Here is a 25,886-nt window from a genome sequence, read left to right as displayed (position 1 = left end):
ATGAAAAAGTGCTCAACGTTACTTGCCGTCAAGGAAATACAAAATCAAAACTACAGTGAGTTACCACCTCACACCAGTCAGAATGGCTAAAATTAACAAGTCAGGGAATGACAGATATTGGCAAGGATGCAGAGAAAGGGGAAACCCTCCTACGCTGTTGGTGGGAATGCAAGCTGGTGCAGCCACTCTGGAAAACAGTATGGAGGTTCCTCAAAAAGTTTAAAGAAGAGCTACCCTACGACCCAGCAATGGCACTACTGAGTATTTACCCTAAAGATACAAATGTAATGATCCCAATGGGGCACATGCACCCAGATATTTATATCAGCAATGTCCACAATAGCCAAATTATGGAAAGAACCTAGATGTCCATCAACAGATGAATGGATAAAGAAGATATGTCACACACACACACACACACACACACACACACACACACACACAGAATACTATGCAGTCATCAAAACCCCCTGAAATCTTGCCATTTGCAATAACATGGACGGAACTAGAGGGTATTATGCTAAGTGAAATAAGTCAGTCAGAGAAAGACAGTTATCACATGATTTCTCTCCAATATGAGGAATCTGAGAGGCAGGGCGGGGGATCAGGGAGGGTAGGGAGGGAAAAAATGAAACAAGATGGGATCAGGAGGGGGACAAACCGCAAGAGACTTGTAATCTCAGGAGACAAACTGAGGGTTGCTGGGGGGCTGGAGTGGGGTGGGAGGAATGGGGTGGCTGGGTATTGGACATTGAGGAGGGTATGTGCTATGGTGAGTGCTATGAATTGCATAAGACTGATGATTCACAGACCTGTACTTCTGAAGCAAATAATACATTATATGTTTTAAAAAAAAAAAAAAAAAAAAAAAAAAAAGACTTACCCAGAACAGAGACAATTACATTGATTATACAAGCTTGGAATCAACTAGAGGTGTTGGGAGTTGGCAAGTGAAACAAAATAGTTTCCAATATGAAATGAAATTTCTCTCCAGCTTGTAGCATTTACATTTCTGTACACAGTGGGGATGCCAGTTAACATTTTATCCAACTGAGAGGGTGTTACATAAACGTGGTGAGCCTGCAGCCACAGAGAATCTGCATTTCTAAGGGGGAGAAATATCCTGTTTGGGACAATTAAGGTTCCCAGTGGTTCTCTCTTGCTTTTCTTTGTGCAAGACTCTGGGGTGTCTGGCATCCTTTCAGAAATGTGCAGGTTGATTCACGGAGCACAGGTTGTATGAAAGCTGCGATTAAATGTTTTTTTTTCTGATAGATGGTGGGGCTAATTTTGAAAAATACATTGTTTTGACCGTTCTATCTCTTCCCCACATCAGCATGCTGGAATGTCTCGTTCTCAGAGAACCAGGGGACAACCCCTGTGCCCAAAGTGGCAGCTGGGAAAGATTTAAAAAAATAGAGACAGATAAAGGAAGCATGGGCTGAGAGGTAAGAAAGACACCTGGGAGGTTTAAGGGATCGTGGCCTCGAAGCAGCTGAAGGAGACAGCAGTCCAGAGAGAGACTGTTTGCGAGATAAGAGGCTTTGTGCAAGCCGAAGAAATATGCCAAAGATGATAAGGAATGCAGCTGTTACAAAAGCGTGAATTGTCCAGATTCTTGGTTCGCCCTGGATGGTAAAGATAGGTCCCCATGTGCGCTTTCGGGGACAAACCCAATGACTCCTTTGGCCAGCCAGCTTCCCCTCTCAAACTCTCTTCAAGTGAGGATGCGTGTGTTCCTCTCACTCAGCCATTTTCAAGATGCCCTGGCTCCTGTTTCTGGCACTATTTCTTCTTCAAGTTCTCTTTTTCTCCTTCATCTCTTCTCGGTTTTCATGGAGACAGCCAGGCTTTTAATGGCACATGTCTTGAACTATACCCATTTAATAATGACATTCTGCATTTAAATACAATGTGGTGGTTGTTAAAATTGGCAGTGTTCAAAGTTTATAATTAATTGACATCCCTTGACATAGACTCGTTCAGTTTTATAGTAGCTCATAATGATAAATCACCGTATAATATCCTTCCCATAAAAGCCCAAGTGGGTGGAGGTCAAGATGATAAATAATCAGTACAATCCTTAGCACTATGACTAAACAAATGTTGACCACAGAAGTTAAACTTAAAATAGAAGCATGGAGACATTTATGTTCTATGACTTGTATGAAGGATTTTAATCATGCGTATAATTTGCCTCAGAGGTCCTTAAATTTGGTTTTAGCCCCACAGTTTACTGAACCCAAGGCATATTTATAAAGCCTCCCTGAGAATTTCTGAGACAATTCCTTCAGACACAGGAGGTTGCAAAAATAGTCCAATGGTGGTGATTTCTGTGGCGTCATCCAGACTCAGGGCTCCTTTCCCAGTGCTATCACCTTCAGTTATGACTTTGGGCAAATTGTATTAGCCTCTTTGTCAAATGAAAATGGTAATGCCAAGCTACCGTGAGGTTGTGAGGAATTAAGACAATGCAGTGTCTGGTCAGGGGATGCCCAGCCAAAATGCAGACATTTACAGCAAAGGAGCGAATGACGGGAATAAAGGGAAGACTGTTCCATCTGACGTCGACTATTACCAGTCTTCCTTCTCAGATATGGAACTTCGAGATGGAATGCCTCTTTACAAAAGAAAGCAAGGGCTACAGGGAAAGGATCAAACAAAAGATCTATGAGGTCAAGGCTTTGTACTGAGAATTCCCCTCTATGTCCTTGTGGGACTTCTGACTCTTAGGTTAGCTTTCCATTTGCCAGCCACACTCCCAACACATTCTGTTTCCATTGGGTGGTGGTTTATGCACCCCCCCCCATGGCCACTCATGGTCAATGACAGAGCATAGGGAGCACTTTGAAATATTATTGATGAAGTCAGCATAGGGTGGAAAATGGCACTTTTCTTTAATATGGTGCCCCGATGATAAGCAGGTACAGTAAGTACAGTGAGATGTCAGGCTAAAGGTCCAAAGGGTGGATTCAGCTGTGACTGGGAATGAATCAAGACGGGTTCAGGGCAATCCTGATGGCTTTTTCAGCTCCTCTGGAACCTGCTATCCCTGTTGTTTCCAATAATTCCTACTGGTGTGCAGGTATTTTCCTCTCCACTAATTCAGTGGTTGCTGGCACGTAGGTAACAGGGGATGGAGGACAGGGAAGTGGTGGGCGGCTCTGTCTCAGGAGCCCCAGGGTTAAGGCAAAGGGTTCGCTGGGAAGGGACAAGTCAGGAAGCAGCAGGGTGAGGTGGCGTGCACACAGGACGCAGTTTCGGCACCCCCAATCCCCCCTTGAAACCCTGGTTGTGCACCATGTGGACATCGTGACCTTGGGCAGGCTGCTCCTTCTTGCCTTTGCACTCTTCTCTTCCTCTGAAAAATGGGTTTACTATCCCCTACCTCACATTGCTGCGAGGATTAAATACAAGTACGTGGTATGTGGCACGTGGTTAGTGCTGCAAGCCTGTTCCCACGCTTCCCCTTGCAAACTTGCCATTATTTCTATAAAGGTCCACCACCACCAGGCACGGACCCGCAGCAGGACAGAAGCAGCGCAGCACAAGTGAATACTGATGATGCAAGCCTCTCAGCCGCAGATGATGTTTTGTATTTTTCTAATTTTATGTTTAGGTCATCTCTATACTCAACGCAGGGCTTGAACTCAGGACCCTGAGATCAAGGGTCACACGCTCTATCGACGGAGTCACCCTGGTGCCCCACAAATGACGTTTTAATTTGTTGGAGGAAAGGATACTGGAGAGCAAGGTAAGTACACTTTCTCTAATCTTCCTGCTTTCTCTTCTGACTCGCTTCTCGGCCTAAGACTGGAAGTCACAACAGATAAAGAACACCAGTGTTCCATGTCTCTGGACATGCAAGGTCCATGGCGAAGCCCCATCGAATCTTCCCAGGGGCACCACTTTTGCCTGTTTCTAAAATATTTCTACTACAAAGAATATACTCTTATTTTTTAAAAAATATCGAAACCTTTCCAAATTAAAAAACTCAGCTGTTGTCCTAAATGTCTTTGATTTAACTAGAAAACAGAAAACCATATATCCAATCACTGTCTATTTTTGTTTAAGTGGGGTGGGAAGGGGCAGAGGAAGAGTGAGAGAGAGAATCTTAAGCAGGCTCCGTGCCCAGAGTGGAGCCCGACCTGGGGCTTGATCCCAGGACCCTGAGATCATGACAAGAGTCTAAATCAAGAGTCAGGTGTGTAGCCAACTGAGCCACCCAGGTGCCCCCAATTACTGTCTTTTAAGTGATTCCCCCAGTCCCCATCCCCAGATGAAGTGTCCCGACGCCCAGCAAGCCAGCTCTCCCTCTCTCCCGCACGTGGCCCCGCACGTGGCCCCTTTCGTGGTCAGCCCTCGCCTCACGTGTCCATCCCACGTGACTCGCACTCCACCATCTCATCCTCTTTCAGGGATGCTGTTAAGAGATGCTTTCAACCTTTGTGCCTTTTTTCTTCAATTTTTTTCTTCTACATCTTCACATCCCTCTTTTCCCCAGCGATCAGATGTACACAAGTGAGTGCAGGATGGAAATGCATACCCCAAGGCTCTCCAAAGTCACCCACGGTACTTCTCGCACCTCATCTGGGGCAGGGGTCAGAGGACTTGCAAACGAGTTCTTACCTGATTGGGGCTGTCAGAGCAACACGGTTTTAAGATACAGCAAAAACACACTTTCTACTTGGCAAAACTATTTTTGTATTTCAAACTCATTTGGGACGTCAGATTCAGGTATTTGCCCTTTTGAGAAGAACACATTATCTAAGCTATTAAATGAGAAAAAAGAAAGAAAAATGAGAAAAAAGAAAAATTCTGATTGCAGTAGGGACTGCAATCAGAATTATCTCCAACAGTGGCAAAATGGAAAAAGAAAGCACACCCTCCAACTCACAGGGTATTAATAGCTCAGTGCGATCCTTGTGGACATAAAGCAATGGCTTCCATCTTTCAGGAAAGGAGTAACTAGAAAAAAGGGGACTTTATAGACTTTCTCTCCTTGGAAATTGGTCATGAGTCAAGAATGACCAAATACTGTGCAGTAAGACATAACTAATTTATGTTATCAAAGCTATAAATGTATATTACTTATCTAAAATTTCTAAAGTGCTTATACACGTCTTGCCTGACGTTTTTCTCATTTTGATTTACGACTGGGGCTTCAAAGCCTGGAATTTAAAAGACTTGGCTTAAACCGTTATTGAACTTGTGATACTCAACTCGGAACAAGTACCCCAAATGAAACCTCTTCTGTACAAAGTGCTTAAGCAAAACAAGTTAGAATTTCCATGGAAACAGCCTAGAATTCTTGAAGAAGAGAGGACAAAAGCAAGCATGAAAATGCATTTATTTATTTTTTGGTTCCTCTTCACCTCTGCCCCTCCAAACCTCAGGCTGTCATCTTAATGAACGTTCTCAAGCCTCAGAGGGAATTAAGAAGAACAATATTTGACAGGAGTGAGGAAGGAGCTAAATATAACTCCCCTGTGAGAGAAATGTATTCCAGAATCTTCTCTTTTCCCCTTCCTTCCCCTCTCTGGGCAATCTTGCCATCTTCCAGTGTTATTTTTGTGCCGTTCCTATTGCACAGCAATTTTAGCTGTTACTTGGTTGGGACCAAATGAAGATAACATCCTGAGATACGGTTTTGTCCTCCTTTGGAAGGGTCACTCCATATGAGAAAATGACAAAGGACCAGCTTCCAAATTAATATGGTATATATTCCCTCGCTAGAATTTCCATTTGCCTAATAGTTCAGAATTTTTAGAATGTTCTCATATAATTCATTCATTTAATCAACAAGGTGAGAGGTAGACAGAGCCACTGTGTCGGACACTATCGACTCACATCTTACCAGCATGAACTGCTTCAAGATCACCCTGCTGGTAGGCAGAGGAACCGGGACTCAATTGGCTCTTTGCTTTTCAGATCCATTGGTTTCTGTACCTCCTCAAATACAACCGGCCTGCCTGACCACTGTGGACATTAGGCCGTGGTTACACTCCCCTTTTAATTAGATATTAAGAACTTTTACTTATTTATAGATATATAGCCTAGTATTAGAAAGTAAAAATCTTGCCCTCTTTCCTATTGCTAATATTGATGTTAGCATAGATCAGAAATATCCCCAGGAAAGGTACAGCCAAGGGTAGGTGGGTTTTCCATTTCCCTGAGTGTGGCTATTTTTGACAAACTTTTCCCAGAACCCTCTGACCTATTCTTCACTGATATATTAAAGTTTCATTCTAGAATTCAGCAATCAATATATGGCTTATTGAGGTCAAAAGTGACCTTTCACAAATCTGAAAAATTAAAGGTAGAATGTATCTTTTGGAGTAAAATAACCCGTGATGCACTGACTGAATTAAGTAGCTTAGAAATTATTTTGCACATCCCAAGACAGTACCTTGAAGTTGTGTAATACTCCTGCCTGGGAATAAGTTGGTCTTTATTTTTCTTTGGAAAATTAGAGACAATTAGCATTTGAGATTAAGATGGCTCTAAATAGGGTACTACTGGTCATCATAAAGAAGAAAGCATGATAGAGTCTGTTATCACAACTTTCTGCTGCTCCTAATTTTCGCAAAGGGATGGAGTTCAATAAAAGACATTGTATCACAGGTTTGGTAAATGCTAAGACTAAGGGACCGACTAACAATCCATTCTGTAATTAATGTAACATATACACTTTAAGACAATCAATATGAATTTGACAATCAGTCAAATGAATTTTGTCATCAAAATGAACTTGATGTTCTAATCCATGTTATCAGAGATTGCCACATCGATGTGCACAAAAATTTAAAAATGAACACATTCCAAAAGGTGACTTCCTTTTTGATTAGCTTTTACTGTAGGGTATGATGAGTACCACCAGTGATCATTTCAAGAGCTGACTCCGTATTTGGCTTTGGGCCAAGTCGTTGATGTATTTTAATATCTAAATAACCATGTGAGACCAGGATTACTGTCCCAATATTATAGAAATCAGTGAAAACCTCACCCCAAAGCTGGATAACAAAAATCAACCTACTCCATTCGTATTGCCGGCAAGTGGTGGACTCTAACACCAAACCTCAGTTTACCCAACTCCAGCTTCGGATGGACTGGCCCCCTCTGCAGCCCACTCTTCTGAGCGACCGTTAGTTAAGCGATTTCCAGTGACATGAATAGTCCTTTAGGGTTCACTGTTGGAAGAGGACCTAGATCATTTGTTGAATGTAAGAAAGATGCTGGGTTAATAAAATTTACTTAAAAGGTATAAAAACAGGGCATCTGGGAGGCTTTCTGCTCACCCAAAATGTTACATGTAAATCATGGTCATTAAAAGGAGAAATCGTCCTACCCTTACGACAAAATTAGAAACAATCAATGCAACAGAAGTTTTTAAAAATTATATTTAATACAAGTGAATAGATTAGAAGATCTGAAATGTTATAAAGCAATATACACAATGAATAAATAATTTGCACAGGAGAGTCATGTCTACGTTACATAACACTGTCTAGTACGGGAATACTTAAAGTAAATCCAGTGATAATGGAGAAAGTCCATAAAAATTCTAACCTGTCTTCCCTTGTATGAAATTGTTCAAGTATAAAAATCCAATACAGTGTAAAATAGTATTCAATTTAGTTTAAGAATAAAAATTGCAAATATTGCAGTTTCGGAAGAAAAAAGTAAAGCAGCATTTTAAAACTGCACAAACTACGTAAGAATAGTGTCACGCTAATGAAATACCAATAAATGAGATCTACACGAGCAAAACTTAGAGAAGGAAGCATGAAACTAGCAGTATCTCTCGTTTAAAAAAAAACAAAACCTAAAAACAAAAATAAATTAAAATGTGTTAATGTAAGAGTATTCTCTTATACAGTGCACATATGAATTTAAATAAATCCAAGTCAACATCTTTCATTGGATAGGTTAATATTTAATATGCTACATCTAGACCTACTAAATAATTTATGCCATGAGATGAATACATAATTTTACAGTGTCACATCTAAAGTTCCTTTCTTTAGAGTGCAGCATAGTAAAACTTAAAAATAAATATCTTAAATAGCATTACTATTAAGGCACAGTATAAACCACATTATCGTTAACCTTTGAAGAACTGTAATCTCAGTCACCTTGTTGTCTCGTGTACTGTGTTCACTAATAAATAGTTTTAAATATGACTCTGAAATAGATACTAAAAAGTGTAAAATTATTTAAAAAGGGAGGGGGGGGATAAACGTCCTTAAGACAGTTCTTAAGGGTTTAGAGTCTGCAAACTTTGCCTGCCTTTAATCGTAAGCCACGAGTCAACACAATCAATAGAAAGAGAAGGCTGTTGTAGTAAAAGCCTGATCCTAGTTCAGAATCAGAACTGCTGACACCAGCAGATACAAGTTTCCCAAAATTGAAACAGGATGGGGAGAGGGATTAGAATGTGACAAGCTCATCAAACAAGCACAAGTGATGTGTTCTTTCCAGAACTGTGTGTGTTATTGATTGTCTGTACAGCTGCTGCACCCATTAATTCCACATCACTTGCTCCACAGTCCCGCTCATCCGCAGGAGAGATGAGAAAATCGCTTTGGTGCCTGTCCACCGCTTCACCCACTGCCACGCTCCCAGCTTGATTGTTCGATGCCCATTTTTTTTTTTTTTTGAGAGAGTAAGAACGTGATCTTCTTACCTGAAAAAGTTCTAGAGGCCGTAGTGACTGCTAAAAAAATGACAATCAGTGCTTTCACCATTGTGTGTGTGTGTGTATGTATGTGTGTGTTTTAAATCTGCTTTTAAAGTCATTCAAGCTACATATTGCTCGCTCTGTATTCCCTGGTTCGACTAGATTCAAAGAGCATCCCCTAACTTGTAAAAGGCAGTTTGCTTCCCTGATACTATAAAAAGAGCAAAAAATAAAAACCCCGTGTTCAAAGTGAAGTTCCACGGTTTCCTCCCACTTTCCTCGACTCAGGCTCTCTTTGGGATCGATTTCCAAAACGGCGCCCACTCCCCTCTCTCTCTCATCTACGACACTACTGGAGTATAAAAAAAAAGAAGAAGAAGAAGAAGAATTCTGCTTCACGAGAGCATAGCTTTGCTTTTTTTTTTTTTTTGCTTTTTTTAGTCCCTCCTGAAAAGCTGTGAGGTCGACGTTCCCTCGCCTCACCTACGACACACCGGGCAACGGTGGGGGGCGGGGGGCGGGGAGGGGACACGAGCCGGCCCCGCTCGCGCTCGCGGGGCCGCCCTACTGCATGCGGTCGGTCTGCAGCTGCTGCGGCTGGTACTGGCCGAAGGCGGCGGCGGCGGCGGCGGCCGCGGCGGCGGCGGCGGCCGTCCCGGGGGCGGCGGCGGTGATTGGCTGCTGCACGGCGTAGCCGTAGCCCCCCGCGGTGACGTAGCCGGCGGCGGCCGGGGAGGCGGCGTACGGGTACTGGTCGTAGGCGGCGGCGGCGGCGGCGGCGGCGGCGGCCGCCGAGTACTGGGCGTAGGCGGCGCCCGTGTAGTCGATGTACGGGGTGGTGGAGGCGGCGGCGGCCGTGGGCTGCACGTGCGGGATGACCACGCCGGGCTGCACGAACGCCTGCGGGTACACGTAGTGGGCGGGGATCCTGCGGAGGAACGGGACCGCGGGTCAGGCGCCGCCGGCCTCCCGCCCGCAGCGCGGCGCGTCCGGAGATCAGACAGACTCAAATTTAGTGGTTATTACGAGCATAGGGTTGCCACAATATCTCCCGGCCCGGGGGTCCGCCCGAGGGCTCCGGCGGTAGCCGGCCTCGCGGGGCGCCCCGAAAGGAACTGAGCGAACAGAAACTGGGGGGATGGTGGGGGGACGGGGGTGCCCCTCCCTGCTGGAGGTCGGATTTAGGATCGGTCAAGAGCACCGGCGCTGATCGTTCAGCAGAAGTTTGGCGAACCGGTTGCAGGTTCGGGAGGGCTGCGCACCGGAGAGGTGGTGGATAGATACATGCTTAATTGATTTTTGAGACTTTTGGAAAATTCTGCAGCGAGTTCGTAAAACTGTGCAGCAAAGAGGAAAAAAAAAATGCTCAGCGATGAATAGGATAGGAGAGGACTCCAAAGGTAATCTGTGATCATTCAATTCGGGGAGGGGTGGGGGCAGAGGGGAGGGGGTTGGCCGATTTCCCAAAACTGAAATAAATTTTCCCACAAAATCCGTATGTTTATTATCATGGCAACCCTACTTGAAATTGCTTGGCAGACTCAGCACACATTAATCTCTCTGCAACCTCAGTCACCCTTATTAAAAATAATGATGATAAAAGAAGCAGGCGACAAAAAAAAAAAAAAAAAAGGAGTTTAAAAGTTCACAAGTGTGGTAAACACAGCAGAATCACACTTCTCAAACGAACTGTAGTGCAGCTCACTCTATCACAAGAGGCTGTTGTGGGAAGCTACAGAAATGCTATTAACATTCATGGCAGTGATTCCCAAAGAGATGTGCAGCACGCTTTTTGCCTTTCTTTTCTTTCTTTCTCTCCATAAAATTCGTAAGGACACAAGGGTCAACCAAACCTGTTTGACTATCAGGCACCTGAAGGTCAGCCAGCTTGTTTATCTCTATGCAAGACAGACAGAAGGGGTTTTGGGGAAATGATGAGGTTGAGGGAAAAGGTAGGAATAGGAATAGCTCTAAAATTCATATAAACTTAAAAGGTTTACATAACAAAATGAGTAAGGAAACATTTTTTTTTTTTGCACAAATACTAACTCTTGTTATATCCTCCTAATCAACAAGCAGATCAGCATGTTTGTTTTAAATCTGCCCTACTCACAGATTTTTAATACATATCAATTGTATTTTGTATTATCCTGTAAAAGTTCAAGAAGCAACATCAAATACCTTTATAAATTACACATTCAGAGATCACATACAAGACACATTCCAAGGACCTTACTTAAAAGTTAATTTTGTTAAAATAAAAACCACAAGAGGTATTTAAATAAAAACCATGCATTTCAATTCTCACTCTTGCGATTCATTACTGCCCCTTTTAAACGCTACCATGACTATCTGATTTATTTTCATCTTTCTTTAAAGCAATCTCCATCAGAACCCCCTATATTTCTAAAAATATGACACTCTAATGCCATCTGGTTGTTGGCAAAGCCAGCTTAACAGGAAGTACAAGCAACAAGTAACGATCCTTATTTTAAAGAATTTTAAAGAACTCAAGACCGAAAACTTCACATTCAGATTTCTGAAAACACAGATTTTTGCTTTGCCTTTTCAGAGTTTCACAGAAAGTCCTTATTAACCAACACCCATGGAAAAGATGAATTTATCACAGAGGGTGGTGAACTTTGACCCCAATGATAAAAATACACTCAATTTTACTAGACTTGTAGATCTTTCCCAGTGCCAGGAGAAAAGACGTCATCAAGTGTTTCTGAGGACACTTAGAGATGTTCTTAGCTACTTGTCAGAAACCAGACGCACGGTCATATACACACTCCAGACTTTTTTCTCTAGGTCAGGTGACTGACTCACTCACAGCGACAGGTGTGGCTTTATGAAACCCGGTCCCCGGAGGCCACCGGGTCCGCAATGTGCAGACGCGGCAAGAGAGCCTCCACTCAAGGCAGTTTACACGTGGTGATGGACAGCAGGGGCTGCAGCTGGGCTATTTTTGATCCTGTCATGCGACAAGGGTTTCCAGCGGGCAAAATGTCTTTATAAGGCCAAAGTAAAACATCTATCAGTTGCGAAGTCCAGCCAGAATGAATCTCCCTGATACGGAAACGTTAACCCCTGTACTCCCAAAGTTCTAAGGACCATGGGATGGTTACCAGGTTATCTTTGAATGAAGGCTGGTAACTGAAAGTGTAGCCTATAAAAAGGCAGGATGAAGTCTGTGTGTGTGTGTGTGTGTGTGTGTGTGTGTGTGTGTGTGGAATGCACTGGAAGATAGGGAGGCCTGCTTATAGGACTCTTGTCTCTGCACTGATTTTACATTAATAGTTTTCATTTGATAATGCCAACCAATGAGAGTGCAGAGTTCCCTGGCATATCAAAACCCTACACGAAGTCTGGCAAGGGTTAGGAATATGATTGGAAGGCACAGGAAACCCCAGCAGCGTTAGAGGCTCGGGGAAAGGAAGAGTCCAGAAGACCCCGGACAACCTAAAATACCTCGGTTTGGGAAGGAAAGCAGGAAAGGACCAAAGGCTAGGGTGTTGCCTCAGAAGGCATTCTTGCATTAGGAGGTCTCTGACTAGTTTAAGGAGCCCCTGAAGTCAATCTGGGAATCTGTCCCCCCATGAGATACCTAGCAGTGTCCCCTCCCTCAATCACACACTGGGCATACCTTGAGGTTACAAAAGCACAGGAACAAGGCAGATACCTTGGGCAACTGTCGAAGAACACTGACTACATTTTTTCCTTTTCTTTTTTCTGACGTCTCTTTGCGACTTTTGACACCCTAACTGGTTTCCTCTTCCAGTCCATCACCAGACTGCTGGCAAAGTCTTCATTTTGTTCGCCTGTTTAGTAACCTGTGGCCCCACTGGCATACTAGGCCTTTAATGCTTCTGGCTCCAAAACATTCCTTCCAGCACCTTTCCACCTTTCCTCGAACCCAGGTCAGCTGGACTCCTCTGCGCTCCCTGGACAAGCCACATGTTTCCAGATCTTTAGGTTTTTGCTCATGCTGTCCTCTGCCAGGGAAGCCAATCCTCATTCCATGTATACTTGTTAAAATCCAAATCCTATCCACCTAGCTCTAGCACTCACTATCTACAGAGGCTTCAGGAGTTTGGATCACATTCTGATTTCACATTTCTCATATGTGACATGAACCCAGTATTTCCAATCCTGAATTGCTGTGCATTAAATAACATTATCTATGCACGGAGCCCACAATGATGAATCAAGTAGGCACTCAATGCAAAAGAACCTTATCTTCCACCATCCTTTAAAAATCTAGGTCAGCTTCTACCTCTTTCAGGAAGACTTCTTGGGTCCCACGAACCTGATGTCTCTTCTCCCTGTCTGAAGCCACAACCCTTCTGGGGGCCCTCAGTTTCCTTACTAGATAACAGGGGGGAACGGAATTGTGTCTTTCTGGCTATAACTTGACGGAGGAAAGAACATGGCTTTTGAGGTCAGGGAAACCATGATTCTGAACCTAGCACTAAACTCTATTCCTTACTAGCCCTGTGGCAAGTTAATTAACCTCTCTGTATCTGTTTTGTCACCCCTGGAAAGGACATTCACAGGCTGACAAGAACAGCCTGAGTCAAAGACGTATTGTGAGAATTACATGATTTATGTAAATCTCTTACTAGTACCGTGCGTGTAGGAGAGGTTCACTTAATGTTACTGCCCCTCCTGCCCCCTTAGCGAATAGTAGAGTATCTAGTACAATATTAACAGAACTAGCATAAAACTGAGCACTTAAGGGGCATCTGGGTGGCTCAGTCAGTTAGGCTTCTGCCTTCAGCTCAGGTCATGATCTACAGGTCCTGAGATCAAGCCCTGCATTGGGTTCCACACTCGGCCAGGAGTCTGCTTCCCCCTCCCGTTCTGCCCCTCCCCACCCCTCGCTCTCTCTCTCTCTCTGTCTCAAATAAATAAATAAAATCTTCAAACCCCTCCCCCCCACAGAAACCCTGACCACTTAAAGGTATACTGAATAAACATTTAAGGGTATTTCAACCTGATCTAAACCAGCCTCGAATTTTCTACTCACAGATGCACAGTCTTTCCTCTCTAAGGTTTCAATGAGAAAATGCTTCTTGCAAACAAAATATTTCTAAGACCTTGCTTAGCAAATGCGCCAGTATCTATACACCTGCCCACTGTGTTACATCAGAAATTCCTTCAAGCGAAGAATTTCTCTTGAAAAGCCCAGAATCATCTGGGGGCCAATGAAGCACCACATAAAAGAAAAAAATTAGTTCAGTTACTACAATTTCAAACCAATCAAGTAAGATTAAAAATTCTCAAGCTTCTTTCCAGGCCTAAAATAAGAATGTGTGGCATTCCAACAGAATTGAGGATGACCAGGTGTGATCTGTTAGGTACAGACTCTGGGAATTAGAGCAGTGTTAAAAACCCCTTAAAAAAAGAAAAGAGAAGGTTCACTTGGTCCACCTGGAATGCTATCTATTTCTCATAAGAATTTCAAGTTCAAACAATTTAGGCAAACAGTAATAATCACCATCCTTTATAAAGACAGCTTAAGATTAGCAGGGATGAACAATAAAGTTACTATCAAAGCATGCTTGATTTAAAATTTCCATAGGACATTTTATTCTCGTCATTCTTATTTTCCTCGTGATACTTTCTTTCTCAACGATCTATGCAGACTACGACAGCCAGTCCAAATTTCTATGTCGAGCTCTCCATATCCTCAATAAACAGTCTGGTGTCTCCATGCCCTAAACCTTTCCTCTTCTCTGTCTTCGCTTATGCTCAACTCACCCCTTAGCCCTCCTTACCTATCCAGGACATAGCACTGGTCCAAGACTAGTTCAAGTTCCATGAAGCCTTGTCCAACCTCTCCAATTAATTCACCTGTTTTCTGGCTATTCTGAATTCTTTTTTTTGTCCTAAATACCAAGTATCTTAGCAATTAATCGTTCTTGACTGGTGTGTATTAGTTTGGCAGTCTCTTTATTTTGTATCATCTACTCAGCACAGCAGAACATTAACACATGCTAATACCTGTTGATCGATTTAGCTGTGTAACTGTTTCAAGATTATGGTGAGATCATGACTAAGTTCATCACCACTTGTTAGGATGTATGTTCTCCTCCCCAATCCCACTTTCCACATAGTCTAGACCAACGAGGAGAGATCTACAGACGTAAATGGACCCATCAACCCACCATTTGTTGTGAGTACACAGGGTGGCTGGGATAGGGCGCTGAGATAGCTATGGAGATATGAAGCTCCTTTCTAATCATATTGGACAGAATACTCTTCCATGGTTTAAAAAAGTAAGAGTTGGTGGTAAGGTGAGGAACCCCTATGTTAAAGGGAGAGTTTTAAGAAGGTATCCATGGGGGCGCCTGGGTGGCTCAGTGGGTTGAGCCTCTGCCTTCGGCTCAGGTCATGATCTCAAGGTCCTGGGATCGAGCCCCACATCGAGCTCCCCACTCGGCAGGGAGCCTGCTTCCCTCTCTCTCTCCCCGTCTGCCTCTCTGCCTACTTGTGATCTCTCTTTCTGTGTCAAATAACTATATAAAATCTTAAAAAAAAAAAAAAAAGGAAGGTATTCATGGAAAACAACTTGACCCTTCCAAGTCAAATGATTATTACTCTATCCTTGGAGACACATCAGGCGGATATCTGTCTGTCTGTCTGTCTATCTAGAATCTGACCTTCTCAGGTTACACAGATGTTTAGGTGCTAAGCTAGAGAAGAAAATATACCTGAGGATAAAACACTTCTCGGGGCACCTGGGTGGCTCAGTGGGTTAAGCCGCTGCCTTCGGCTCAGGTCATGATCTCAGGGTCCTGGGATCGAGTCCCGCATCGGGCTCTCTGCTCAGCAGGGAGCCTGCTTCCCCCCTCTCTCTGCCTGCCTCTCCATCTACTTGTGATTTCTCTCTATCTAATAAATACATAAAATCTTTAAAAAAAAAACACTTCTTGAACAATTAGAATATTTAAAAAGGGAGCTGAAACCTCTAAAACTGGAGTTCTAGCAATGTCATTCAGGTAGAATGCAGCTCAAACAGACTCTAAGGGGTCAGAGTAAATTTAGGTGGTAGGGATCACCCACTTACGGTGTCCAAACAGAAGGGAAAAAAAGGCACTCAGAGGAGGAAAGCTGGCATCACAGAGCCCAAAGGCAACAAAAAGATGAGCAGCCTTTTCATCTGAGTTAGGTCTGAAAGGTGGAAGTTAGTACCACTCGACTCCAAAAACTGGCTAGTGTCAGTGAAATCTGATGAGTGTTTGTTGAATCTTTAAATGAGAAGGCCTAAAAGTGGATACACATTGCCAAAGAAAGAGCCCCATTCCCAGAAAACTCCCCAGTAAAACAGAAACTTAGGACATGCAAGCAATGAAATCTGTATTCTCACAGAGGGAAATCACACCATTTAGCACTCACTACAAAAATTTGGTTAAGTGGAAGTCACAGGCTACAGCTTAAAAGCAAGGAAAAAAAAAAAGGCCCTTTGCTTCCCATGGCAAAGTCAAAAGTCAACACTCCTCAACACCACCACCAACATCAAAAACACAAAGAGCCCCTTCCCCGAGGAAAAGAAAACACTTTCACTACAGCTCTTTTCAATTAAGTAAAAAGCACACAGTTTAGCTATCAACACCACTTCATTACTGTAATAAATAAAAATAAAGCACACGGAGGTCTATTGACTATTGTGAAAAATAAAACAACAACACCCACATCCATGCATCGTTAATCACCATCTGAGCTTGTGTGTCTGAGTCTACTGGTTACAGAGTTTAATTCCAAACAGAACTATTCCACCTCTTACATCGTATCCTTCTGATCAGTTAGCTTAACTGAATACGAGCCCTGTCAGGTTAGAAAGAGATAAATAACATTGAGTCAAGTTGAACAGTAATCACGGTGCTGGGACACAATCGTCTCGTTCACAAGTCATACCTGGTAGTTTTGTTTTGTTTTGTTTTGTTAATCATAAGCTCAAAATGTGTCTGGTTTGGAGGCTGCAAACTTGGTCAGAAACTTGACTCATCTAAAAATATTTATATTATCAGCATCAAAAAGGTACAAACGTTTATAAATATGTATCACAAGGAACATTCTGTGACACGATGATCTTGTCTGCATGTAACAAGGCAGGTTAACAGATGCCTATGGAAACTTAGGAGGGCATGATGAGTTGACTTACCCAAAAGGTCTTTGTATGAGGGCTGGATGAAGCTGTTGAACACCGAAGGCAAAACCTAGCAATAAAACATACCACATTCTCTATTTGTGCATGGTTAGGCATGCATTACTCCTACATATAAAATGCAATCACAACTTTCACTTAGAGAAGATCACCATTCTTTTGAGGCCTTATAATTATAAACATCATATATAAAAATATTATATATATTACAAATGTATATATATTTAAAAGTTCTTTTTACTAATGGTATCATGGACCCAAGTAAAAATTTTAATAAGCTACAGGTGGATACTAAAAATTCTGCAAAGTTTGACAGTCCCACAAGAAGACCCTTAGAAAATCAGACCAGGGAAAAATTCTTATGGAATGAAACCAGGAACAACAGGACTTGATAATGAAGTTACATGTCACAAGTATTCCTGCAGTTCTGAATCACGATCTATAAAAAGTTTTTGTAATTTAGAACATGCTGGACAATGCTTTGGAAGATTATGGGTTTTACAGATTATGGTATTAAAAAATTCACAAAAACAAAGTCTCCTTTTTGGGATCGCACACACACAAACACAAGTTGTTGGTCTGTTTGTTTCTTTTTTTAACAGAAGTGTTTTAATGTTCATGAATGTGGGCATATGTGCTCACTTTCTTGACAATCGAGTTCCCCAGTAAATGCATTTTACTAGGATGGAAGTGTCAACCATCCCAAAATTTCAGATGGCAACCCTTGAGTAAAGAGGGAAATAACTTAACAAAACCAAGTTGCTCACCCAAGAAAAAGATTCCCATTTGCTCAACAGTCAACTCTTATTTGTGCTAATGGCAAGGGCAGTGTTGTAAATAATCCAAAAGGTCAAATTTTCACATAGATAAAAGCCTGCTTCCCTTTTGACTACTTGGGAGTAAAACATTTCCCATCTCTACATGTCAGTTTCTTTATCTGTTACAGGAGGACCCAGGCATACCTGAAATCTCCCCCATTTTCTTTAACTACTAAGTAGTCTGTGGTTTAGTATTAAAGCTTTACCATCCAGACCCCATCCCCTACCCCCTACCCCCTACCCCCAGGCTTCTCCTGGTCAGAGCTCAAGTTTGATTGCCGCTCTGAGGACAGGGCCATGGTGGTAGAAAGAGAGACAACAGTATGTAGGGAAGTATAACCAGTGGGAGGTGACACATTGAGCCCACATAATCCACATGTGAATGATCTACAAGTGGCTAAAAACTGGACAATAAAAGAGTAGACTGTGACTGTATGTCATACCTGAAACAGATGAGTCAAGCCTAAGTCTGGGTGGGTACAAACTGTCCAGACCCCCAAGATCTACTTTTGCACATAGGTACATTTCAAGTCCTGCAAGAGCCGGTGACAACGCTCATTTAATGTGTTGGTTAGAATAACCAGCCTGGTTCAACTTTACTAAACATCTACAGTGTCTTCTGAATCAGGGATTCCTTCTATTCAGAAGCTGGGATGTGGGGGGAGGGGTCTCAAGTTGGGGGGTGGGTGGGTAGGAGGAACATTTCTCACCTGGTTGCATGATCCTTGGTTTTGCGCCCAAGTATGCCAGATTCACATTGGCTTTCCTGCCATCAATGATGGGGTTCGGGTCCTTGCAGGCTCTCTCAGCAGCAGCTCGGTCAGCCATGGTGACCTTAGCAACATACACACACACACAGACATACGTACAAAGCTCTAAGTCAACCCCCCCGAAGGAAACCCAAGAATCACCCTGGAGAAGTCATTCACGAGAAAACTAAGGGGGTTCTTAAACTTTTCCTCTTTCCTTTTCTTTCTTCCTTGTTTTTTTTTTTTTTTTTTTTTCCTGGAACTTACTCCTGGATCCCCCACCAAAAAAAAAGAAAAGAAAAGAAAAGAAAAAACCCAGAGAGGAAGAAAGAAACAACCCCCTCCCCATACTTCAAAAGTCTTCAGGGCGCTAGTAGGGCCTAGCAGGGAGTCGGAAGCCTGAATTCCGTCTTGGAACTCTAGATCCTCCCGCCCCCGACCGCCTCCCACCCCCCAGGTCCCTACCCAGCCTAAGAGGCACCGTTTGCTTTAAAGAAAAGTCCAGCCTCACATCCGCCCCGTGCTCCCAACCACCAGCAAGCACTCCCTAACGACAATAGCTATTGTCCTACTCTGGAGCTCCCGGCTCTCCGGCAGCTGAATTTGCACGCTTAAATCCCCAGGAGGCTTAATATGCTCTCTTTCAGTTCAGCAAAGATCATCTTTTTTAAAGAATCCATCTTTGCAATTAAAAAAAAAAAAAAAGTGGGGAGATGGCATAAGGAGTAGAGCCCTAGACCTCCTGGGGTGTCCCCTCCCCGCCCCAGCCAGAACGCCTGAAGACAACACGCATTTTTACAAAGCAACAGCGCGCTTAACCACCGGCCTCCCACCCCGGAGTGCGATTCGGAGGGGCTGCGGCCCCTCCCTCCCAGCCCTGCGCACCCGCAAATCCAGCAGCGGTTAGTGCTCTCCTTCCACCCCCGCTCCGCCTGTCCCCCCGACACCGCAGGGCGCTGGGACCCCTCGAAACCCCGCGAGGGAGCAGCCGGCCCTCCCTTCCCCAGCTCCGCCGCGCGCAAACTTTCAGTTCAGCCGGGAGCAAAGGGGCAGCGCCGCCCCCGTCCGCGGGGTTCCTCACATTGTCACGCCGAGCCCCCCACTGCAAACCCTGACCCCCGAGGCCCTGCGCCGCCCCGAGCCTCCCCGCCCCCCGCAGTCCTCGGTCTCCCCGCCGCCCTTTGTCGCCCCCACCTCCCCCTCCCCAACCCCACCCCAGCCCCCCGCCGCGCAACTTACAAATCCGTAGCCCCGGGACTTGCCCGTCTGCCGGTCGGTGATGACCACCGCCTCCTCGATCTCGCCGAAGACCTCGAAGTACTTGCGCAGGCTGGCGTCGGTGGTGTGGTAGGGCAGCCCCCCGACGAAGATCTTGGTGTACGTCGTGTCCTTCTGGGTCGTGTGCATCTTCGCGCCCGCTCCGCGGCTCGGGCTCCGGCTGCGGCTGCGGCTGCGGCTCGGGCAGCGGCTGCGCCTCCTCCTCCGGCTCCGCGTCTCCCGCACCCTTTCGCGGCCGCCGGGGGCCAAGGGCGAGCGCGGGGGCGAGGGCGGCGGCGCGGCGGGGGCGAGCGGCCGGGGGCGGCCGAGGGCGCGGGGCGCGCGGCTTCCGAAGTCGCCAGCAGCCCCGGAGACTTGACTTCTCTCTCTCCTCCCGCCCCCCCTGCCGGTCACGGTACAAATTCTCCGGATCGTCTGGGTTAGGATCCTGCTCTATAGAATGTGCAAGCGGTTTCCACTCACCCGGCTGGGAGGCCAAAAACGAAAAGAGAGGGTGGTCCTCGAGCGGAGAAGCGGGCGCGTTTAGAGGTAGATTTTTTTTTTTCTTTCTTGGAAATTAGGTAGGTGTCTTGGGTGGGGCGTGGGTAGGGTCGGCGGTGAGCGCGTCCGGGCGCGGAGGTGGGCGGGCGGGGGGCGCGGCGGCGGGGCCGGGGGTGGGGGACTCCGCGCCGCTGGGGCTCCGGTTCTGTCCCTCCCGCCGCGGAAGCTGGAAGACAAGTGGCTAGGACGGCTCTCCACCTCCCTGCTCCCTTCCCCCGCGGGCCGGGGGTCGGCGCCCGGCTGGGGAGGGGGCGGGCCGGACGCCTGCGATTGGCCGCGGCCGCACCTGGGGTGCCCGGCGCCGCCGCCCCCCAGCTGTTCGGAACAGCTGCTTCTCTCCCGGCGCGGCGCTGGGCCGCGGGGCTCGGGCCCTGGAGCCGGCGCTGGGGCAGGGCTGGGGATGGCCCGAGGCGGCCTTGCTCTCGGCGTCGCCTGCTTTCTAACCCGTCCAAGTCCTGGGGACTCGGCGCGGTCCTAGCCGGGACCCGGAGCGCACACACTGCGTCCGGAGGGAGCTGCGTCGCTTTTCCAAAACGGCGACGCGAGCTCTTTGCGCGCGGCCACGGTGACAGGGCCGGCGACCTGGACTGACGAGCTGGGGGCCGGGAGGCCTGGGGCGGTTCGTGAAAAGGCCAGTTCCTTGCCGGGCGGGGAGAGCCGAGCCGCGGAACCCGGGTCTGATAGTCTGGGGTGTGGAGAGTGAGTAGGAGGGTCCCCAACCTTCCTTGTCCCCCACAGAGCCAGTGCTGGAGAGAACCGGCGAGGCAGAGCCAGAAGGGGGTAAAAAATACAGGTTAGGGCTGGGGTGTGCTGGAGAAAACCATTAGCTTGAATTGCTCACGGCCCCAGCCAAGCCAAGTAACCGTAGACACCGCCTTCTATTTCAGAGGACCATAAATTAGTACTTTAGCCCCTGCAGTTAACCAAATTTGTGTTTCCTCCCTACTCACTCCTCCCTAACTATTCGGGGAGATTTGGTACCTATTTCTCATTATAAATCTTTTTTTTTTTTTTTTTTTCTTTCCCGAAGCATTTCCTTTCTTTTGAATTGCAAGACTGTTTAGTGACTCGACCTCAACTGTTTTACTAGGATGTACTGTAATTGTAAAAAGGGTGATTTTGGAAATCGACTTGTTACATAACCACTGGTTTCTAGCAGACCTTTAAAGCCTTTGTAGAAAATGCAGACTTGAGTGCAACCCCTATATATTTATTTTTTTTAATATCAGCTTTTTGCAACTTCTTTTTATCAAGAGTACATTCAATTAAGCATAAAATCCTTGTCCTATCTGAGGTTTGGAAGAAGGTATTTAATGTGAGCAGAATGTCCCCCCCCCCACCCCCTCCTTTTGGAGCATGAATTGCTTTTAAGTCATTTCCATCAGGAGCCTCTGCTGAAGTCCATACATTAGTTGCCCCTGGGCGGCACCATTTATTCCCTTTAAAGCAGGTCAGTATGTTAACCTATTAGAGAAGCACATATTTGTGTTTCTGTTTCCAGGGCACCTTTGCAGTCAGCCCAGAAGGATGAGATACATTGCACTTGCCGAAGGGAACGGGAACGCACATATCCTCGAGCTTTTCACCTTGTTGCCTTCTGCATGAAGTTGGCCTTTTGGGGTCGTGAGTTCCTTTAAGTTTGAACCCCCAGTGGCTGATATGGAGAAATGAAAAATCTAAAGGTTTTTGGAGAATTTTTTAAAAATCCAATTGAAGAAAAACAAGGTACTTTACAGGCATATGAGAGCCAGAAAGGGAAATTTTAAATAGCACTCTCTCCTATTGCTTAAGCAGAGTACGTTTCAAAGGGACTCTGTGTACTGGTGTGATGAAAGGTAATTTTTAAAACTTAGAGAAACAAAGCAGCCTATGAAACAAAGGAGGCATGTTTTTTAATATTCAACATCCATCTTGCTGGGTCACTGAAGAATTACTGTAGTTAGGATGAGGCTCAGGCAAAAACTCTTTTGTGAGGGAGAAGCTATTACAGAGAAGCCTGGGGGAGAAGAGTGACGTTGGCAATTTCACCTCTCTTCCCACCTGGATGAGGAGCCCACCCCGGAGGGAACTGTGATGATATCAGAGATGAAGGATGTCTGGGAATGTAGCCAGCAGCTTGGATATTCACTAAGGAAAGTGGTGAGATCTACAAGGAAATTCTGATCCCAGGTCGGGATCACCGTGACATAGAACTCGGCTTCTGGAAACAAGATGCTTCCCTGCTGTAGTCCCAGAGAAAAGAATTCAGACCTCCTCCCTGTACCCCCTGCAGCCCCTGACTGGTGTGTTTTTATTCTTCCAACTGAGCAGTAAATATCTGATTGCTTGGTTTGAAACTTTGTTCATTCCGTATGAAATGATGCCTGAGTAGTCCCGATTTTGAATTCCACAGATAATTAAAACATTACTAATCATTTGGTGTTATGTGATTGACGGAGAACAAAGGTGAGGAGGAAGAGAGATTCCTTATTTTCCATATTTAAATAGAAGCCATAATTCCTACCCCCATCAGCCTGGCAAACCACGGAGCGCCCCCCACAGGCAGGCACTGGGCTAGAGCGAGGCATTGTTGAAAACTGGGTGTTTGTTCTCCATCCCCACAAAGGTGGGTTCAGTTACAAGGGCCAGGACCATTCTTAGTGGATTTGTGAACCTGAGCCATCAGACCATGTAGCCTTGGGGCTGTAAAAATCTTCCTGAATTCAAACGTTCAAGGTTATTAAGTACCAAATATTTCTGTATAATTACCCATTACAAAGTCAAGTTTGAAAAACAATACTTGAGTAATCCTTTTGCTTTCTCAGCTGCTCTTGGCAGAGAAGAACACTTGTATATTCACAGACCTTGTGCAATCTGATGTGTACTTCTTTGGAAAGAAAGAACCATAAAATACTTTAAAAGTTATAAATAGGTTCCAAGCTTGTCATATCCAAATTAGTACATATGGATGGCCTGAATCTTTTCCTACTCCATGGCAAGATCGATATTATTTTATTACTCACAGTAAATTATTATCCACTCTGTTCAGACTCTTTATTTGGCTATTAAGGGACAGAACCAAATGGACAAGTTTTACATTCTTTTATCCACTTTCTGCTCCCCATCCCCTTAAACTAATCCTGGAAATCATCTCCAGGGCCAAGACTTATGAAGACTTTTGAGAATAGAGAGTACTGTTTTATGAAGGTAGAGAAGCACTCTTTCCACGCATGGAGGTGTCTGCTCCAGGAATAGCACGCTTTGGATAGTAAGTCACCTGCAGGCAGGGTTGGGCTCTCGGATGTCACTGTATTTCCTGCAGGTCAGTGAGATCCTCCACATAGTTCTACCCATACAAACACTGAAGAAGTATTTACTTGCATATTGGTATGTTAAATCTATTTACCAGCAAACTTGATGGGGGAAAATACTTCTTTAAAAGATTTTATTTACTTGAAAGAGAGAGCACGTGCGTGCGTGAGCATGAACAGGGGTGAAGGGGCAGAGGGAAAAGCAGGCTCCCCAGTGGGCCCCATCCCGGAACCCCGAGATCATGACCCAAACTGACTGCAGATGCTTCACCAACTGAACTACCCAGGCATCCTGAAATACATTCTTTTTTTTTTTAATTTTTAAATTTTTAATTTTTTTATAAACATGTATTTTTATCCCCAGAGGTACAGGTCTGTGAATCGCCAGGTTTACACACTTCACAGCACTTACCATAGCACATACCCTCCCCAATGTCCATAACCCCCCCCCAAAACCCCTCCCCCCAGCAACTCTCAGTTTGTTTTGTGAGATTAAGAGTCACTTAGACTCAGATCACTCAGATCACTACGTTTGTATCTTTAGGGTAAATACCCAGTAGTACAATTGCTGGGTCGTAGGGTAGTTCTATTTTCAACATTTTGAGGAACCTCCAAGCTGTTTTCCAGAGTGGTTGCACCAGCTTGCATTCCCACCAATAGTGTAGGAGGATTCCCCTTTCTCCACATCCTCGCCAGCATCTGTCACCGAAATACATTCTGGATTAGAACTGACCACGTGCCTTGTAGTTAGGTCAGATTACTGGTTGTTTCATTTCATTTTTGTTTTGTTGTTTTGGAAAAACAAGAATACGGCTTCAGTGAGATTTTTGTGTTTTGGTCCTTTGGAAACATCTCTCTTCATTTGAGAGCCTGTGTGTGCGTTCTGATATAAAACTAACAGGTTTCCTGCCCCTTTGAGAAGTCCCACGATCATCTGTATTTCTGTTTCTCTCTGGGTGGGTTGGTAATTTTGTCTTAGTAACAGATAACAAATGTGGTAATAGGTTATGCTGCTATTTTAGTGTGTGGAAGAATTGGCAGTCAGAAACCCAGTCAGTTCAGCTCACATCCACCTCTGGGCAAATTCTATTCATGCTGCATTAAACCACATCTAAGCTGGTAAGTAAAGTGAAATGGAAATTTGTAACTTTTATTCACTCATGCTCCTTTCACATCAACATCCAGAAAACAGGAAGCAGGACAGGGTTCCTCGGAGAACAAGGGAAAGGCAAACATCAAAGTCAGAGGGACAGAAGGAGCTCACTGCCAACTTCTCACGACCAACAGTGGCCCCTGCCCTCCGGAGAAGTGGCATTAAGTGTATGCACCCTTGAAAATCCTATTATAGAAGTCTGAAAGGCAAGGCAGAGAACGCAAACATTTAAAACCCGCTCGGTGCTTCTTCCCATTTTAAATTCAGGGAGTACTTTGGCTTTAAGTCTTTAAACAGTGAGCCTCTGAATTGCCAAGTTATTTTTACGGAGTGGATGATACTCTCCAAATGTATTGAATGACTCTCTCTTGATGACAGATTCATTCTAATGATGTTGCCTGTGTGCTGAGCAGAGGACACAATGTGGTGGAAATAGCCCTGAGTCCCCAGACCTAGAGGCTAGCCCAGGCATTCTTGAGCCGTATTCGAGACCTTGTTTGGCTCCCTCCATGAAAACGTCTGAAGGCAGTTCGAAAAATCTGCAAGTCTTCCCTGAGTGGACCCCTTCTAGAATGGGGGACGCCAGTCTGATCCTTTATTTACAGTTATGTTTAGAGTGTCACCTTGAATTGATGAGACAACCCAATGCTAGCACTTGAATGTTCTTTACTTTTTAAACTGCTTGAGATCATTTTGTGAGACTGATATTTTCTCTGCTAACCAAAGAAAGGCACGTTCATCACAGAAAATTTTAAATGCACAGAAAGACATACAAAGAAGTAAATAAAACCCCTCACAATCCACAGTTCTGTTCAGAATAATATGACATTTTAGAATGTCTAATATCGGGTCATTTCTTATACATAAACATCCACATATAAGTGTACAAATATGAGCTACCCTTTACATTCTATTTTACTATAAGCTTTTTTTCACCCAGTAGTCTATGGTGAATATTTCTATTATTAGTTTCTTCAGTTCATTTGAAATGCCTAAAGAGCATTTTACATGTCACCGACCCACGGTTTGTTTAAGCAATCCCTGTTTGTTGGGCATTTACGTTGTTTCCAAATTTTCCCTCTTATAAAGGGCTCTGAAATTAATATCCTATAGATAAAACTTTTTTTTAAAGATTTTATTCATTTATTTGAGAGAGAGAGAATGAGCCAAGGTGGGGAGGGGCAGAGGAAGAGGGAGAAGCAGACTCC

The 25,886-nt window shown here is 44.7% G+C and overlaps 1 protein-coding gene across 2 annotated transcripts; it reads right to left on the bottom strand.

Annotated features, from left to right (window-relative positions):
* Positions 1 to 7,382: 7,382 nt before the first annotated feature.
* Positions 7,383 to 19,962, bottom strand: RBM24 (RNA binding motif protein 24). Of its 2 annotated transcripts, none has more exons than XM_059399503.1 (4): positions 19,657 to 19,962; positions 18,379 to 18,502; positions 16,848 to 16,902; positions 7,383 to 9,608 (listed from the first exon to the last, which is right to left on the bottom strand). In XM_059399503.1, the coding sequence occupies exons 1-4, from the start codon at positions 19,822 to 19,824 to the stop codon at positions 9,245 to 9,247; spliced, it is 711 nt and encodes a 236-aa protein (XP_059255486.1). In that variant the 5' UTR covers positions 19,825 to 19,962; the 3' UTR covers positions 7,383 to 9,244. The 2 variants fall into 2 exon arrangements, with proteins under 2 accessions (XP_059255486.1, XP_059255488.1); XM_059399505.1 differs by lacking the exon at positions 19,657 to 19,962 and adding an exon at positions 19,303 to 19,592.
* Between the last annotated feature and the right edge of the window lie 5,924 nt (positions 19,963 to 25,886).

Source organism: Mustela nigripes, chromosome 5 (assembly GCF_022355385.1).
Source record: "Mustela nigripes isolate SB6536 chromosome 5, MUSNIG.SB6536, whole genome shotgun sequence".
Classification (NCBI taxonomy): Eukaryota; Metazoa; Chordata; class Mammalia; order Carnivora; family Mustelidae; genus Mustela; species Mustela nigripes.
The sequence above is the reverse complement of the archived record's forward strand: the minus strand, read 5'-3'. Positions and strand labels throughout refer to the sequence as shown.

Excerpts from the sequence above, each read along its gene's own strand:
- RBM24 (XM_059399503.1), bottom strand. The coding sequence starts at position 19,824 with ATGCACACGACCCAGAAGGACACGACGTACACCAAGATCTTCGTCGGG. Across the intron at positions 18,503-19,656 it reads AGTCCCGGGGCTACGGATTT|GTCACCATGGCTGACCGAGC; the intron begins GTAAGTTGCGCG and ends TATGTTGCTAAG. Across the intron at positions 9,609-16,847 it reads CTCATACAAAGACCTTTTGG|GATCCCCGCCCACTACGTGT; the intron begins GTAAGTCAACTC and ends GTTCCTCCGCAG.